Below are 16,670 nucleotides of genomic sequence, written 5' to 3' on the forward strand. Positions count from 1 at the left end.
GCACCGACCTCCGCCACCTACAATTTACTGGGATAGTCCAAGTGGATGGGACGGGATAGTCTCTAGCCTGTCCGAATAGTTTGTACAACAACGGACATCACACCTATCTTGGACTCAACTCCAGGATGCGTCACTCTATCCCCTTTAGCGACGGCGTTCCAGATATGAGACAAACAACGGGGATGCTGCGGCTTGACTGTAGACTGGCTTGCAGTAGTGTTTGTCAAGCACGAGATGGTTTCAAGTATCTTAACCCAGCAAGCGAGCAAGAAGGTCACACAGCTACACGCGAAATGATAAGCTCTGATGGCATCGGTTTGCATAGGGTCCTAGGCTCTTTGCCAATGGAAAAAAACTGCTTGGGTTCTGAGCGCTAGATGACAACGGAAATCTCCTATCGTGGCAGATGGTAATCCCTCACTCGAAGACAGATCTCATTGCGTCAGCAAGGGTCTATCTCGTCTATCCAGCCACCGCCATCCACCCCGCATTCTACGGTGGACAGACGTTTAGAGCTGAGAAGCATTCAGACCCTGGCAACATTGCGCGACTTTTCTCCCGCTGAAGCTTCTCCACTGCAAAGCGTTCCCGCGCCGAAGAAAGGGCCCACCGACTAAGTGTACACATCGTCAGCGGCATGTGAACACCCACAGGATGCGAGAAAAACGGTAGCGTCGATGATGGGAGCAAGGATACTGGCGAGCGGGTGCGTCTTCAGAACGCCATGACGTCCCGTCCAGGAAATTTGGGCCTGGCCGTCAATTTTATGCCTACAAACGCCAACACTCAGCATGTCACGACTTCCAACAGGAGGCTGTTGCATTGACGTAGCAGAAGCTGTGCATCCCGGCAACGACACAAACACATGCTGCGCCAACTACAGAGCCTCGGAGTTTGTTGATACGCGCTGTTTCTAGGCTGACTCGTACCTGAGGCTCGTGCAGCTATGTAGAGTCACGCTAATGACTGACACTGCTGAACGGCTGCATAGGGCGCCTTGAGACGTGGGGGATAGGATCGGCATGCCGCCGTCGTCCGCCCGCGGAATGACGATTGGGTGTGAATGTCTCCAAGTCGGAGCGGTCAATTGTGACAATTTGCGTAGGCTACAGCAAGACTGACAAAAGTTGCAACATGTTTATATACCGGAGTAGTAACAAACTTGGTTTCATGCCCGAGAATGCTGCAATTCAAGGGCTTCGTTGCGAATGAATGTATCGGGCGCATAAGTTTAAAACTCCGATAAGGGCACGACCTTCTTCGGTCTTAGGCATGTGACGAAATCGGTTATCTCGACACACACCTCAGGCTATTCCCGTGTTGTACAAGAATACACAATCCGAAAAAGACAGGTGTACGCGGTCAAGAAGATAGCCGAGGCTTTAAGCCATTCGTTGACAAGCGACATCGTCACGACTCGCAGGAGTGGTAACTAGGATCTTGTGTCCGCAAACCCACAGACCTACACCAATGCGATCGGATACCTGGGTATTCCAAAGCACCTAACGGAAGATGATAGAAGTAGTGTACATTGTTCGGCATGCAGTACGTACACAGTCAGAGCGTGTCCTGCATCTTCACCGCCCCGACACGCCACACAAGATCCTCGGTTGCGTTTCCGACCACAGAAATGCTGAATGCCACACACTCCTATCCCTAGTCTTCAATTTCCGCGCCACGCAAGCGAACCGCTCTCCACTTCCCCTTATAATGACATGCTTTCTAACCGTAGTCTCCGGGCATTAGTTTCGCGGGAACTGGACAGTAGATCACCAGACCGGAAAGTAAGCTAGACTCATTCCATGTCCTGCAAGCGGGCCACTCGCTACACTCGCTAAACCTGCTCAGGTACACATCATTGTTACATAGGACACCGACTGGAATTCCGACAGACCCTCCGTTAACGTCGAAGGGGGTGGAGCAGTCAAAGGAGCTTGCAGAATATCTGTGCAACATAGAGCCCCCGATTGATAGGATCTACTCGAGCCCCTTCTACAGATGTCTGCAGACTATCAAGCCAACGACTGATAGACTGTTCGAGGAGGGTAAGGCGCAGGGGAAAATCAGGATCGACCGGGGGATCGGGTATGTGAGGCTCCGATGCGTCGTCGCTGTGAACATGACGTGCATGTGCTGAAGATGACTGCTGATATTGATACCAAAGGGAATTCTTTGGACGCGCCACCTGGGACCATCCAACACCACCAGATTTGACACTCCTGACACTTCATTTTGAAAACCTTGATCAGGATCATGTTTCCCTACATCTCCCATCGTCAAAAGGCGAGATGATTCTTGAACTCCATGACCGGGTCAGAAACGCACTGGACCATATCATTACGACACTTGACAACGACGCCGAACAACCAAAGACCGTTCTGCTGTGCACCCATGCTGCCACGATGATAGCCGCTGGTCGAGTATTGACAGGCCAGATGCCGGATGATCCCGATGAAGACGACTTCAAGTGCTATACGGCAGGACTGTCCAAGTTTGTTCGAAGGAGTGTAGACCCTGCAAAGGGCGTGCCAGGCAATTGGGATTGTGTCCTGAACTCCGAGACGTCGTACCTCTCTGGAGGTGCAGAGAGAGGATGGTAAGTTGCTTTGTTTTTCTCGAATCGCCGATCTATCCTCATCTCCTCCCATTCCTTACCACCACAGAGAGAACTGGCCCAAGTCGGGATCCACGCTGGGATAACTCCTCTTTCTGAACCATCTGAATATCTTTTCAATCGATTTTCTATGCCAATCCACTGCTAACGAAACGTCCACCAGGCATTTCAACGGCGACGAGAGTTTTGTGGCATTTCCAGACAACCCGTTGGGGGAGACCGACACATCGAAGCTCTAAAGAACGTGCGGACAAGACATATATACACAAGCTGTGGTGTCGCACAGATCTGCAGATGCACGCATCATCCCTTGCTGGAGGCGTTCAAGGCTGATGCAAGGGATCGTCCGACATATTGACAGTGCATTACATGGAAAGTATATTCCCTAGCAGGAGACGCACATACGATATAGACAATCCTTGTTAATAGTATATATATATGCACATATACCGTTCACTTCCGTTCGAAAAGTGCTTATATGATCTTAGCTCATTTAAATAAACGCATCGCACCGAAAGCTTGGCGGTCTGGTCCCTACCTACCGCAGTGTAACCCCACCACGAGGCCACACATTGTTTTGTATACACTTGCCAAGATGACCTTGTACTCTGCAACGCGAAAGTGGAGTCACACAAGGTTGTGACAGCGCGGGATATTCTCAACCCAGATCTGAGTTCAGCGGGTGTGGCCCCTGGTGGAGATCGATAGCCGAGTTACGGCGGACGAACCATCAAAGGGCCGACTGCTGCACAAGCAAACATGCGGGGAAAAGAGTGTTTGGGGTTCCACACATTATGTGAGCAAAGAAGTTAGTGGTCAAGGTTTATGAGAGGCGAGATTTGAGCGTTGGAGCTGCGCATCGTGAGTAGACTTGCGCTTTCCAAACACGAATTAGGCAAACTACCTCACGCAAGTCCACAACCTAGTCAAACCATCTACTTCATTCGCCAACTGCCGCTCAATTATCCCATCTGCACGTTCCATAAATAAATTCCGAGCATTGTTAACCAATAACCACCTTATCGGTTCTCAGCCTTCGACTCTCACAAACCTCACCTTTCCCCGCAATGCCTCACTACGAAGTCCACCACACATGCCCCCTCACCCTGGCCCAAATCGACGCTCTCGCCTCCGCGCTCACGGATCTACACTGTCTTCTCTTCTCCGCGCCCTCCATCTTCGTAAATGTCACATTTCACCGCACACAACACATACACAAGGATAACAACGGTATTTTCCATACAACTGGGGACACGCAGCATATAAGAGTCGGGGGCCGAAATGCAAGTCGCTCACATCTTGATCCATCAGAATTTGACCAAAGCCTGCTAATCTGCTGGCGTAGGTCATGACGAATTATATAATAGGCCATGTGCGCCCCCGTGGTCCGGAAAATAGGCACAAGCTCGACACGCTCGTCCAGGAAATCATGAGGATATGGAATGAGGAAGCCCGTCCCTTGCTAGAGGAGTCATCGTCTCGCCGCGAGATTGAGGAAGCGAACGAGGACAAGAAAAGGGTTGCGCATGGATCGAAGGAGAGACTGGGACGATTGGATGACGAGAGGGCGCTTCATAACGTGTTCATCATGGAGGATATTGTGGCGGGCGCGGAACAGGGCTTCACATTGCCCCTTGCAGGTCAAGATGCTAAGTGGATTGAGGAGAACCTGGCAGAGTTTGAGCAGAGAGCTGCAGCTGGTGATGAGAGTATGAAAGCGCTGGTAAGTGAGATCAAAGATAAAAGGAGTAAAGAAGCGGCGGGTAAGAGTAAATTGTAGTGCCGTGTCTATCTGCCGGCGGATGCTAATTACTCGAGCGCGCAAGATCACGTCGAGTGAGACTTTATTAGAACTAGCACAGGTGTTCTAAAAGTATGCAACAATCACTAGTCTTATAGTATTCCATCGTGAACGCTGGAAAGTCCGATGCAAAGAGCTTAGGTTGTCGACCTGACGCAGGGCTATACCTCGCGATGCATCTCAAACGGCAACCAACTCCGATCTTCATTCTCGATCTATGTGAATTCAGGGAAGGGGAAAATCAATCTATTTCTACGACATAGAAGAGAAGCCGTCAAGATCGCGTTATCCTCTAGGAAAGTTGATGCGAGTATTACAGGCTAACGGCTGATCCAAGCCATCACAAACAACGGCCGGCATGTGTTGATGCTTCAAAATGCACAGGAGGAACATTCATACGAAATGTGAGAAGCGGTGCAGGTGATGATGTTGAGAAGTGGATGGCATCAGGGGATCGACTCGCGCGGAACCACGCGACGCGTCTCGACGCGTGAACTCCAGCTCCAAATTCACCCACGCGCATTGCAAACACCACCCACATCTCAACTGAGGCAGTAACTAATTCTGAGATCTCGAATTAACTCAATATCAATTCTATCCTTCCCAGTACTATCCACCTGGAGTGCGCATACGACCAGACCCATCTCTCATCAAACACACACGCAGCCATGCTGTCCATCCAATCCACCAAACCGCAAAAATGCACTCCCAACCTCCTCCCCGCGCGCATAAACCACAATGGCCCCATAGACAACACATCTCAGTACTGGAAGCCAGAAACAGACTCTAAAGGTACTTGTTCCACACATCTTGCAACATACATGCAGCTAACACACCCACCAGGTACCCAACACGTCCACTTCCGCGGCCGCCATCTCCACGGCACTGTCGTTCCTCTACCCGAGAAATACACCGGCGCTGTGTTGCACGTTACAGATAAGCAGCTTCCGCAATCGCGGTCGCAGACTCGGGCAGAAGGGTCAGGGGATGAGGAGGAGGAAGAAGGGGTCGCCGAGGAGATCAAAATTGCGGAGCAAGTCGGCGAGTTTGAGGACATGGTGGTCTGGGGGCATGGAGGGCAGGTGGATGTGGGGCAAGATATGTTTGTTAGAGGGTTGACGGAGTGGGTTGGGTTTGCGGAGAGCATGCATGTCGATGAAGAGGAGGACAGTGGGGAGAAAGCGACGTGAGATGGGCGGAGAGAATTACACGCAGAACAATCTCTACGCAAGGATGGACAGTGCATCTGTCACAGAACAAGAATGAGTAGGTTAAATTCAGAGAAGATACCCGTTGAATTCGACATGGGGACTGAGGATGTTTCAAGGCACTTGAGGATACGCCCCAGGTTTCCGCACTCCATCTCAATCCTTCGGTCTGGTGAATCCCTCATGAATATCCTGTCTCCCTTCCAAATACGTATGACACGCACTCATTGCAGGCAACAACAGCATAACAACACTAAGTGTTTGACCAAATCCCCACACATTCTCTCCTTCATCCTGCAACCCGCAGAATCGCCCTGGATCATCCGGCTGCGCGAACTTCTGGCTCAAAACCAATGTAGCTGATAGTATAGCCAACAGAATCTGAACGGCGAAGGCGATGAGCGGGTTGAGAAAAAGGTAATATAGAAAGCAAAGGCCCAGGTGCGCTGGAGTTGCTATACCGTGTGTGGTGAGGCCGTTCTGCTTGGGATCTGTTGCGCGGCGGGCGTGACATGGTACGGAATTTGCTGAGGTGTTTGATAGGCGGAAAGCGATGCCTTGTCGTCTTGGATCGTAGAGAATGCACACTAATGCTGTAGAGAAACCGATCACGATGAGGAACAGAGGAACTACGAATGACAGTCTTTGCGCACGACCCTGTATTTCTGTGTCACCGTTTCCAAGCTTGATGACGGTGGGCGGCTTGCAGATGGCTGCAACCATGGACGACAGGAGGAACACAGTGAACAAGACGACGAGCGTGAGTCGGATCTTTGCAATGAGCTTGTACTTGCGAAAGTACTTGCGGAGCGTGAGGAGAGCGGCGAGGTGAGACGATGACGAGAGCGCGCAGATGTATAAGATCAGAACGAAGTGCGCGCCCTGCACTTCAAAGGAATCTTGTGCAACCTGCATCATCGGGTATTATGACATGAGTTGTGATTGACTGGAGGAGAAATGTACCTTTATCCATCCGCTGAGCAGTACAGCATAACCTGTGATCAACTGCTGATCCCCCAGGCCTATAATCAGCGGATCTAGAAACGGACGCCACGCATAGTCCTTCTTCCACTCTGTATCCAGGAACCGCTCACGAATGTATTTGATGGGGGCTCGCAGTGTGAACTGGCCCTTGGAGTCGTGGGCTTGATCGAGAATCATAGCAAGGATGGAAGCTATTGTCGTCATGACACTGGCGATAACGAAGGAGAGTACGACCTGTGCAGAGGTTAACTGACATTGCTTTAGAAAATCGAAGAGAAAACTGACGCCGATACCCGCGATATCTGGCTCTGCCCCATTACCACAGTTCCCACCGTAGAAAGCAACACTATCGAACGTAACCCATGGTGGGGCCATACACTAGCAAGAGGTAGATGTGATCTGGGGCCAAGACTGACAAACTAGGCTTCGTTTTGGAGGTGTTTTGAGATAAGAATATGTGTGTAGCAGCGAAGGAAACATCATGAAGCTCAACGAGCTTCAAGAAGAAGATATCGATGCGGGGAAGCAGTAGGTGTATGAGAACAAATGCGTCCCGAACAGCAGGAGGCTGGTGATAAATTGAAAGGCGGTGTTACTGAGACGTGGGTCACGAACTTGACTATGAGGCAGTCGCAGGAGACATGAAGGTGCTCCTTCCTCAAAGTTCGCACATAGTGGTACGTAAACATCTCGACATCACCATACAACTGACAGAGCAGACAAAGATCTGCAAAAATCTCACTGTGCTACGTTGGAATTTACCAGGGACCACGGGGTATCATTCTACGCAAATTGATCTAACACCTTACGTTTGTTTGCTTTTGGCCTTGATGCGAGCCGCCAGCTTCTTGAGGTCGTCATCCCCATCGGTCTGCTCCTTCTTAGACTTCTTGGAATCCCGCGCACGTTCAGGTTCATCTCTGTCCCCACCTTGCTTTCGTTTCTTACGTCCCTCCTCAAGCAGTGCCTTCATAGCCGCTGTTTCCTTGAACCTTGGGTTTGTAGGATCGATTGCGAATTCATGGCTCTCGTACAGCTTAGCAAAACGCGGGTCGCTTGTATTGATCTTGAAGTTGTCTTCCACAACCGGCACATTCTTCTTGGCCTTCTTTCCCTTCTTCTTAGCCTTCTCCGCCTTGACGATCTCGTTCATGTCGAAGTGACGCATCTTATCATCTTCGTTAGCCATAAGTAGCTCGAGATTCGCTCGCTCAGCTGCTATGGCCTTCTCTTGCTGTTCTCTCTCTTCGCGTTTCTTGGCTTTCTTGGATTTCTGGTCCACCTTCACAGCCTTCGCGGCTTCTTCGGCGTCAGATCCAAAGAACGGGTCGTTGAAAGGATCGTCCTCATCAGCACCAACACCCGCATCAGCGTCCGCTGTTTCCTCGATCTCGGCATCAGGATCCCGCCCCTCCCTTTTGGCCTTTGATCGTTCCTTGCGCTTGGCCTTTCTCTCTTTCTCCTTGCGTACGTACGCTTCCATGGTTGTCTCCTGAATAGGAATTTCATTCTCGAATACAGAGCCCTTGCCAGTGCCGTTCAAGAGGCCGCCTGTGAAAGTAATCTGCATTTCTCCGTCTGGCTTGGGAAAATCGCGGTCTCTCTTCGCAGATGGCTTTGGCTTCGACTTTGAGGTTCTGCTTGTGGTTTCGAGACCTAGAGCTGCTCGGAGACTTGCTGCCTTTTCAGTTTTGGCAATCTCAGTCTCATCTTCTGACGACGAAGAGTCTGTACCGAGGTAAGCTTGCAGCTCATTCTCGTCAATCTCTTTTCTCGAGAATGCGCGCTTTTGGACTTCTTTTCTTGTCGCGTCGTCGGCGTCCCATGTCAGCTTGACTTTCGAATGGGTGAGCGCATCTGTGGTGAACTCATTCGGCTTGTAGCCTTCCGGCAATTTGTTGCAGTTGTCATGGGGGTCTTGGTCGAAGGTGGTGCCATCAGGAACGAATCGAAGATCGAAGAAGTTGGCGCTCGTTAGGTATTCTCGCCCGTCTAGGTTGTCGTAGATCGCTTTTGCAACATTTGCTGAAGAGCATGTGATAACAGCATAGTAGTAGCGCAGACGGTCGAGTTGGTAGCTCCGCAATGCCGTCGAATCGAACTCCTCGCCGTCATCTTTCTGCAGATCGTCATTTGTTTGCTCGTCATCATCGGAATCGGATGCCTGTGGAGAGTCGCCCAATGAGGTGATGTTGTTCTCGTTTTTGTTCGCTGTGGACGCAAAGATTTCGCGAGGCGGGCCTTCAATCTCCTCACGTTGTAGTCGCTCCATGCCAAACTCGCTTGGATAGATAACCACGTTCAAGATCTTCCCACCAGCTGGGATAAACGAACTCGCGACACCCATTATGTCACTGGCCCGCATGTTGTCCCAGTCCATGTTCACCGCAGCCAGACGGGCTGAGATGTCACCCGTCGGCACATCGTTGCCCTCCCCAGCCAATTCTGCCTGCTCTTCGACGTCTTCGTCCTCTTCTTCGTCACTGGAGCTCTCATCTGAAGAAGACTCTATGCCGCCGTCCCTGATAGGATCGAAGCCTTGCTCTGCTACTCTTGCCAGCTCTTTAGCGACAGCCTTGTCCCGCTTCCCATCTGACGGACCCTCTAGTTCTAGCTCGTCTTCTACATCTTCTCCAACTTCCTCGTCATCGTCTGCTTCGTACAAGCGCTCCATGGCCTTTTTCCCGGCATCCTTTGAGATCTTGCGACCATATTTATCGACCGTGGCTTTGTTGTAAAAGTCCGGGTCGCTGCGTAGGCGCGAGAAACGTGGATCGAGTTTGGTTTTGTTGTGTTTTTTCGAAGGCAGTCTGAACTTTGGGTCGCTTTCGAAATTTGCGAATCGAGCGTCGCCTACAAGTAATTGCCGTCAGCATCTGATATGTCGCTGATAGGGCTTGCATTGCGCGCAGGCGCAAACAATGCGCCCACTCTCGTGTCTTTCCCTGCGCGTGCATGAATATTGTATTCCACTCACTCTTTGGCGCGCTGGAACTCGCCGCCTTGATGGGAACAGTCTGTTTCTTTGGTAAAGGCATTGTGGATTTGCAGTGTTGGTGTGAAAATGGCGGAAAGCTCTCTGCGTGTAGACTCGCGAACTTTTCTTTGCGCTTCGGTGGAAGTGAGCGCTGATTGGCTACAACGACGGAGGTGCGGAAGGAACTAAAGCGCAGCGAAATCTTGCAGCAACTCGACAACTACAAGTCAAATTAGCGTAAAAAAATCCTAGGCCTAAATATTTAGCAGTACACGCCTAGCAAGCACTTTTACAACTCCTGTTAGCGTAGTTCTGCTGCTTGTAGGAGCCACAAGGAACGCAACTTACTTCCGGCTTTTGCAGTTGAGCGAGAGGGCGCATCATGCCATGTTTCCGCAGTGGGGAAATACATCACACGACACCTCGGGAGGCGTTGAAGCCCTTAACAGCCTCCTCAGCTCCTGAATTCCATTCAAACTTACAAACTTGACACTTACCATCTCATAGTTCTACAGAATTCAATGACTTACTCACGGCTTCTCACGTAAGTTCCTCGTCACTTGAGAGCATCCATTGTTCTTCACCGCTTTCGGACAGAGGCTAACAGCACGTTGTTTCTTACCAGGCCCCGTAACCTCACCTTCCTTTCTCTCTTCTCCCTCGGTGGAGGTTATTTCATGATGAAATCAAGGACTCTGGCCCTCAAAAAGAGAGAACGATCAACTGGCGACTACAGTGTAACTGTAGACAGATCAGGTAGTTCCTGACAGCACGTCTGCACAAACCGAAACTATCTCTGACTGATACTGTAGGTGGCGGTATCTGAGGCTCTACACGATGCTATGAACACTTGGTCACTACGAATCGTAGAACGAAGACGACGGCTCTCTGGGACTTGTTTTGGCGTAAAATGGCATGAGACTCGAGCACGTATGCAATCAGGACTCTTTTTCTCAGTCGCATTTTGTACAACAGCATGCAGTTTCTATAACATTTGACTACTGTGAATGAATATCTATGATGTAGCGTGCAGCGCGAGGTTTCGTCACTAGAAGTCGGTTTGGTGCATAGAGTGAACTAGGATTTTCTACTCCCATCTCGACTTCAACATCGATAAGTAGACTTGAAGTTCGGGGGTAGGGCGTTGTGCATGCGCATGTAGAGTGTTCTTCGGATCATGAAAGCCAATGCACTTGTCGGAGATCGTCCGTGCATCTCTTACTAAAAATAACCACCTCAGCCTCAGCACAGGCTCACCAGATGCATCCACTGACATATTTATGGTGCTAGATAGCTCGATTGATTCCACCCTCTCGTGGCAGGGCAAGAGGTGGCCGTTGGTTCATTGTATCCAATCGTCACTTCCCTATCCAGGTTCAGTTCGGCCCAGCGCGTCCAGGCCTCAGTCCAAGTCTAACTAATCAGGGGACTTGCTAGCAGCACCTCACCGGGTAAGCAACATGATGCGTTTACGAGGGTCCACTAAGCTCTACCATCCTGCTGATGCGTGGCGGAGCTGCGCCAAGTTTCTCTCTCACATATATCTGCGCCTGTGAGCTCTGATCAACCGACGGCGTCACCCTCCCATAGCAGTTTGGTCGTGTACAAGTTGCCTGTTTCCAGCTCGTGTTCTATACTCTCTCGTATTTCTGTGCTCATGGTCATCACTGCTTTCCATATTATCAATCCGCACGCCCCAATATGACAGATAAGAAGAAATACTTCGATGTTGACGAGTTTCAGCGCTGGTACGAAATGCAAGGGAAGAACGCCATGATACCTCCACGGGCTAACTTCCTCGCGGCGACAAACCACATCCGGAATCTTTTCGATAAGAACAAGTTCACATGGGGCGTTATGTGTGGTATGGAGATGCTGTGTCTAGGCTATCGACGTGAGATGCCAGATCTGCACATCGTATACGACAGCAGAGACTTTTTGCGAATGAAAGCTAAGCTTATGGCTGATCGCCGGTAAGTTCATCGTCGACTCAGTGGTTCTGGCACTCACAATGGTAGCTTTCGGGTACCCAGCGACATGAACTCTCTCTTTCCCACCAAAATCTTCATTCAGACGGGGCCCGAGTACAAAGATACAGGATGTACCCTGACTACTTTCATCGAAGTGAACCTCGTTCCACCAGGTCAGTCCCTGCGACACTGGTAGATACTCTTTTCTGACCAAGTCAAGGGGTTTATGGCACTCCGCCAACCGATTCCCTTAGCAGTAACCTCGTAATTCTAGGATTGAAGACTGATGGGAAACAAAACACTTACAAAGGCCTGAACATGCTATACTTGATGAAAACAATGATATACTGTTGTAAGGTCCGAGACTTAGCCTGGGACCCCAGAAAAGATATCGTGTTTCTATGTCAAAACTATGGGGAAGACATCCAAAACATCCGGAGCCATCTCAACCAAAAGGACGTCCAAGAATATTTTCTAGGAACGCCCTTCTTCTCACGGCTCGCTCAGACAGATCAGCGCAGATGCTATCTCGTACTTCTTGACAAGGAGCCTCCACCGATGATGGCCATCACCCCTCCAGCTCCGCAGTCTGGTCATAAGTACTCGGCATCTACTTCGGATTTGATCAGACCTCCTATCTCGTCGCACAAGTCCTCGCCATCGCTAAGCATACATGTTTCCTCTGAGCATCTCAGTCTCCCTGTCCCTGGAAGTTTTCACCAACATGCGCCCTCTATCTCACAGCCACAAACACAGCCAGATCATTCTATCACTGCAAGAGACTCTCGTTCAAGATATCGAAATATCAGTGCCCCCAACAGCCGGAACATAAGTCCTGAAGGCCCTCTGCTTACGATGAGTAGTATGCGACCTAAATCAATGGATTCTCGGGCCGCGCATGATCAACTCGCTGTGCCGTCGTATCAGGCTCGAATCACGAATATGCAGAGTGTGGTAAGCTCAAGACCACAGGCAGTTTCAAGCTTCTGTCCTGTTCCCATGGTCGCTGAGGCGCGGAAGTCCATGCCCAACCTAAATGCGTTGTTCAGGGATACAATGCCCTCGTATGCCATCACTCAGACGCCCTTCGCGGATGGACGTACCATTCCGTATCAGCAGCAGCAGTATCCCAACATGCAGCCAGTCAGTACGTTCGAAGCAACAGGGTCTCAGAACCCAGGACAAGAGCATCTGAAGTCGCAACTTGGATTTTCAAGTAATACCGGGTATGGACACATGGGCCCTCCAGTACCGATTACGGTCAACCCGAAACGCCCACAAGCAAGGGCTTCATCCCATGGATCACATCTGGATAGAATGTCACAATCTGAGACCTCTATTCCCGTGTTGGGTGAGCCCAAGATCGGCGAACTTGATCTTGTCAGACCTGAGGGTGCGGATGTCTCCTCTACAGAGTCTGCTGGAGAGTCAAAAGAGCTACAAGCTAAGAAGGCCCTTGCAACTGACGTTGAGGGATTCCATCTAGCTGCTCATGCAGCAAGCTCAGAGGCCCATCCTGAGCACGACGTTTCAGTGATTCCACGGCCTCTCTTCGCCCCAAAGCATTCACTACCCGTTGCCGAGCTCGACACAACACCTCGTTCGAAAAACCTCATCGCAGAGTTGCCAGCCGAGGAAATCGAGTCAAAGAACATTGTCCCGACACCCCCAATGTCAACACACAAGCTCTCCGAGTCCACGATATTCCCACGAGCAGAGAGCACCACAGCAATGGAAGGCACCAAAACCAGCAGCGGACCAAGACCTGAAGAATCACCAGTCAGCCCTCCAGATATCACCGCCTCTGCCTTGACCCAGAAACCAACCACCAGGCCTCTAAATCCACGAACACAGTCCGCCCCGCTCAACACATTACCAGCAAGCTTAGTAGCAGGCGGCGCACAGCCTCATCATCGATCACAACAACCTTCCATCTCGCACCAACCACCCACAAAAACCAACGCATCGAAATACGTGCGCTACTACGCTAAGCCATCTCCCAGTGTCCAAAATCAAGACCAACCCGCATACAAAGCGTACCAACCACCATCCACACCGCTCGTGCGCCCTGAGATCCCACATTCGCAGACCGAGCCCGTGCGCCCTCACCACGCTGTGTTGGATTCACGGGAAGCAGGGCAGCAGACACTATCTCGTGAGCGCTCGGACGAGTACTACATGGTGCATTCAGCGCATAACCACCCCGGACACTTGCGCAATGTGTCGAACGATTCAACGCAGAGTCATGATTCGGATGAACTGGCGCGTGAGTACCGGTTGGAGTTGCCTGATTTTGGGGATGTGTATGGGAAGGATGGGGAGTCGTAATAGGTGGTTGATTAGGGTGGTCGATGTTGGGGGTTGGACAATGTATATGATTCATTATGATATGACACAATTGTACTGCTATAAACAGATCACCTACTTTGAGTTTCGCCTTACTATGATGTGCAATGGATCATGAAAAATATAATCTTGTCTCTCAGATGATCTCTGCACATGTGTTGAGTTGATTGATGTTCACTTCTAAGATATGTCGCTTAGACACCCGCTTTTTTGCTGCATATGTTACCTTAACGGCGACATCTGATAACGCTGCCCCTTGTAAACTGAGAGTGCAAGCAGGATTGTACGTAGCTCACGTCGTTGGGTATGCTATTTGTAGTAACAGAGAGTACGTAGTAGCATTTATAGGTATACACAAAGAAGTCTACATGCCGGGGCCTCAATAACGGGTCACGCAGCAACAAATGACCAATTCCACTGCACCATTCGCTCAAAAGTTCATGATATCTGTCACAGATTAGCAAAGATACCCTGATGATGGGATAGAGAACCGACTCACCTCTTCCAAAAAGTGCCCGCTTACTCCAGTCCATGGCGAGCAAACACCTCGTTCTGAAGCTGACACTCTGCGCAAAGTACACACTCCTCCACGCGTACACAGCCAACAGCCCGCCGCTGAAACTGTATCCGTTGATGTCGAAGATGGCCGCATTGCCCACGTACGCCAGACTGCCGAGGTGCGTGTACTCAAAGGCCTTGTAGACTGCTTCGTCGATGTCACCGTAGTCGATTTCATTGAGCGCCATGCCAGGAGCCATCTGTGCCATCTTGTTGAATTTGCGGCCGAGGTATTGGCCCTGCTGGTGAGCGCGTTGCGCGGTGGCGGGCAGCGAGGTTAGTTTCGAGTCGATTTGGAAGAGGAGTTCGCGCAGTTCACCAAAGTCGAGGGTGCCGGACTTGTCCTTGTCGTATTCTTCGAATAGCTTGTCTAGGCGACGGAGATGGTTGGCTGCTTGGGGGAAGCGCTGCTTTACGCGTTTCGCGACGCCGCGCCAGTCCGCGAACGAGATTTGTAGCGTCTCCGGGTCCTTGCCCTTCTCCCACGCTGTTGTACGGAGAAAGTTCACGATGTGATCAGATACGTTGTTTTGTACGGTTGAACAGTCGCCGATGGCGTATACGTCGCCTAGTGGGGAACCGTTGAGGCGAAGATGTGTGTCGGTCTCGAGGGCGTGTTTGTTGTTCTGGCCGTCGAGTTTCGCTGCGAGCGTTTTGCAGAAGTCGGTTTGTGCAACACCCGTTGACCAAAGACAAAAGCCCATGGGGATCTCCTTGGTGACGATCTTCCCGCTCTCTTCATCTTTCTGGGAGTACTGAATTCGGTCGGACAAGACTTCCTTGACACGGGCATTGATCTGCACATCGACCTGGTCGTGTGCGAATCGTTTCTCGGCATACTCAGACAAATTCTCGTCGTAGGTGTTCAGGATGTGACTTCGAGACTGGATGACGTGAACGGAGATCTCGTTGCGCAAAATCCTGGGGAAAGACTTGCACATGTCCTCGTTCAACATGTCGAACAGCTCAGCCGCAAACTCGACACCAGTTGGTCCACCACCACAGACCACAAACGACAAAAGTCTCCGTCGCTCCTCGTCGGTGGTCGTCGGCAGACAGGCGCTCTCGAGGTTCCGAACGACCGCATTACGGATCAATCGGGCATCGCTGATGTCCTTCAGGAAGTGGCAGTGCTCCAAGCCCTTAACGCCGTGAGGATTTGTGACGGAACCAACGCCGACAACGAGTTTGTCGTATGGTACGTAGAAGCGCTGTTCCTCGCCGTTGGCGCCCAAGGCCGAACACTCGATAAGTTTCTCCGAGAACTCAACATTCTCAGCTTTGGCCTTGAGGAAGTGCCCACGCACCCTCCGCACGATCCTCCTGACGGGTTCCACAAGCGACCGCAACTCGAGTGTGCCAACGGTGGCAGACGGCAGCATAGGCGTGAACAAGAAATTATTTGAGGGCGAGATGACCGTGACGTGGTATTCATCAGGGTTCAACTGCTTCAATAGGGCTACGCTCCCCCAGCCTGTGCCCAAAATGACCAGCTTTGGCTTGTGCTTTACCGCCCTGTTCTCTGGACAATCATCATCGTCGACAAAGTGCTCAGCGATGGGCAGGTTCTTTGGTCCGCCTTTCTTGGGGTTCAGTGCCAGCTCTGATACGGAGAGACTTGTCGCGACTGGCCCCTCGTCGTACGTGGATGCATCATAGATGAAGAAGGCGATGACCAGAGTACCACCAATGGCGACAAAAATGCCCAGAGCAGCCGACGTCCTGTATGCAAGCCGTATCAGCCGTGAACCGCGAGCGGGCGCCGGCTTGGTCGATGCAAATCGTATTGTTGAGCCGCATCGGTTCAGGTGGGGCGTTTGCAGGGCAGCTGAGCTCGCCAGCTGAGCGCTGGGGCGGGCGCGTTTCGCAGCAGTTGTGAGGCCTGCATGGCTGCCGAGGAATGCGCGCGTTTGGAGGTTCGAGGTTCGGGGCAGCGTCCTACATAGCAGAGAAGCTCTGGAAGTGGTGTTGTAGGCGCGCGATAGCGATGCGGCTTGTCGTGGGAGCATCACGAGAGCTCGATGCTGTGGCTACGAGGTAGGTGTCTAAAGAAAAGAGGCCAATTGATCGAACAATGGCAGTCGTAAATGAGTTATATCATGGGTACTTGATACAAAGAGGCTCAGCAGAGGAATGAAGAAAGGCAGCTGAGAAATGTTTCCCTGCGTGCCGTGCGTGCTTCAACTGTACGTCACTACAGATCGGAGCTACG

The 16,670-nt window shown here is 51.1% G+C and overlaps 7 protein-coding genes across 7 annotated transcripts; 4 read left to right on the forward strand and 3 right to left on the reverse strand.

The window, feature by feature from the left end:
- The first annotated feature begins 1,457 nt into the window (after positions 1-1,457).
- On the forward strand, positions 1,458-3,059 carry P153DRAFT_366846 (phosphoglycerate mutase family protein). The gene is made up of 5 exons (XM_033668132.1): positions 1,458-1,545; positions 1,747-1,784; positions 1,849-2,085; positions 2,165-2,596; positions 2,778-3,059. Exons 1-5 carry the CDS (start codon positions 1,513-1,515, stop codon positions 2,851-2,853), a joined length of 816 nt encoding a protein of 271 aa, XP_033523843.1. The 5' UTR covers positions 1,458-1,512; the 3' UTR covers positions 2,854-3,059.
- Positions 3,060-3,413: 354 nt separating this feature from the next.
- On the forward strand, positions 3,414-4,547 carry P153DRAFT_366848 (uncharacterized protein). The gene is made up of 2 exons (XM_033668133.1): positions 3,414-3,897; positions 3,960-4,547. The coding sequence occupies exons 1-2, from the start codon at positions 3,682-3,684 to the stop codon at positions 4,392-4,394; spliced, it is 651 nt and encodes a 216-aa protein (XP_033523844.1). The 5' UTR covers positions 3,414-3,681; the 3' UTR covers positions 4,395-4,547.
- A 374-nt stretch (positions 4,548-4,921) lies between these two features.
- Positions 4,922-6,094, forward strand: P153DRAFT_431411 (ribonuclease H1 small subunit). The gene is made up of 2 exons (XM_033672898.1): positions 4,922-5,207; positions 5,259-6,094. Exons 1-2 carry the CDS (start codon positions 5,084-5,086, stop codon positions 5,603-5,605), a joined length of 471 nt encoding a protein of 156 aa, XP_033523845.1. The 5' UTR covers positions 4,922-5,083; the 3' UTR covers positions 5,606-6,094.
- P153DRAFT_340320 (uncharacterized protein) lies at positions 5,768-7,227 on the reverse strand. Its single transcript, XM_033665867.1, has 3 exons — positions 6,893-7,227; positions 6,587-6,841; positions 5,768-6,532 (listed from the first exon to the last, which is right to left on the reverse strand). Exons 1-3 carry the CDS (start codon positions 6,980-6,982, stop codon positions 5,780-5,782), a joined length of 1,098 nt encoding a protein of 365 aa, XP_033523846.1. The 5' UTR covers positions 6,983-7,227; the 3' UTR covers positions 5,768-5,779.
- Positions 7,228-7,350: 123 nt separating this feature from the next.
- On the reverse strand, positions 7,351-9,666 carry P153DRAFT_340321 (pre-rRNA-processing protein ESF1). The gene is made up of 2 exons (XM_033665868.1): positions 9,585-9,666; positions 7,351-9,460 (listed from the first exon to the last, which is right to left on the reverse strand). Exons 1-2 carry the CDS (start codon positions 9,643-9,645, stop codon positions 7,413-7,415), a joined length of 2,109 nt encoding a protein of 702 aa, XP_033523847.1. The 5' UTR covers positions 9,646-9,666; the 3' UTR covers positions 7,351-7,412.
- Positions 9,667-11,008: 1,342 nt separating this feature from the next.
- On the forward strand, positions 11,009-14,171 carry P153DRAFT_366852 (uncharacterized protein). Its single transcript, XM_033668134.1, has 3 exons — positions 11,009-11,557; positions 11,603-11,727; positions 11,775-14,171. Exons 1-3 carry the CDS (start codon positions 11,286-11,288, stop codon positions 13,880-13,882), a joined length of 2,505 nt encoding a protein of 834 aa, XP_033523848.1. The 5' UTR covers positions 11,009-11,285; the 3' UTR covers positions 13,883-14,171.
- Positions 13,992-16,623, reverse strand: P153DRAFT_316430 (uncharacterized protein). The gene is made up of 2 exons (XM_033664993.1): positions 14,400-16,623; positions 13,992-14,347 (listed from the first exon to the last, which is right to left on the reverse strand). The coding sequence occupies exons 1-2, from the start codon at positions 16,465-16,467 to the stop codon at positions 14,331-14,333; spliced, it is 2,085 nt and encodes a 694-aa protein (XP_033523849.1). The 5' UTR covers positions 16,468-16,623; the 3' UTR covers positions 13,992-14,330.
- Between the last annotated feature and the right edge of the window lie 47 nt (positions 16,624-16,670).

This window comes from Dothidotthia symphoricarpi (genome assembly GCF_010015815.1).
Source record: "Dothidotthia symphoricarpi CBS 119687 unplaced genomic scaffold P153scaffold_10, whole genome shotgun sequence".
NCBI classification, from domain to species: domain Eukaryota; kingdom Fungi; phylum Ascomycota; class Dothideomycetes; order Pleosporales; family Dothidotthiaceae; genus Dothidotthia; species Dothidotthia symphoricarpi.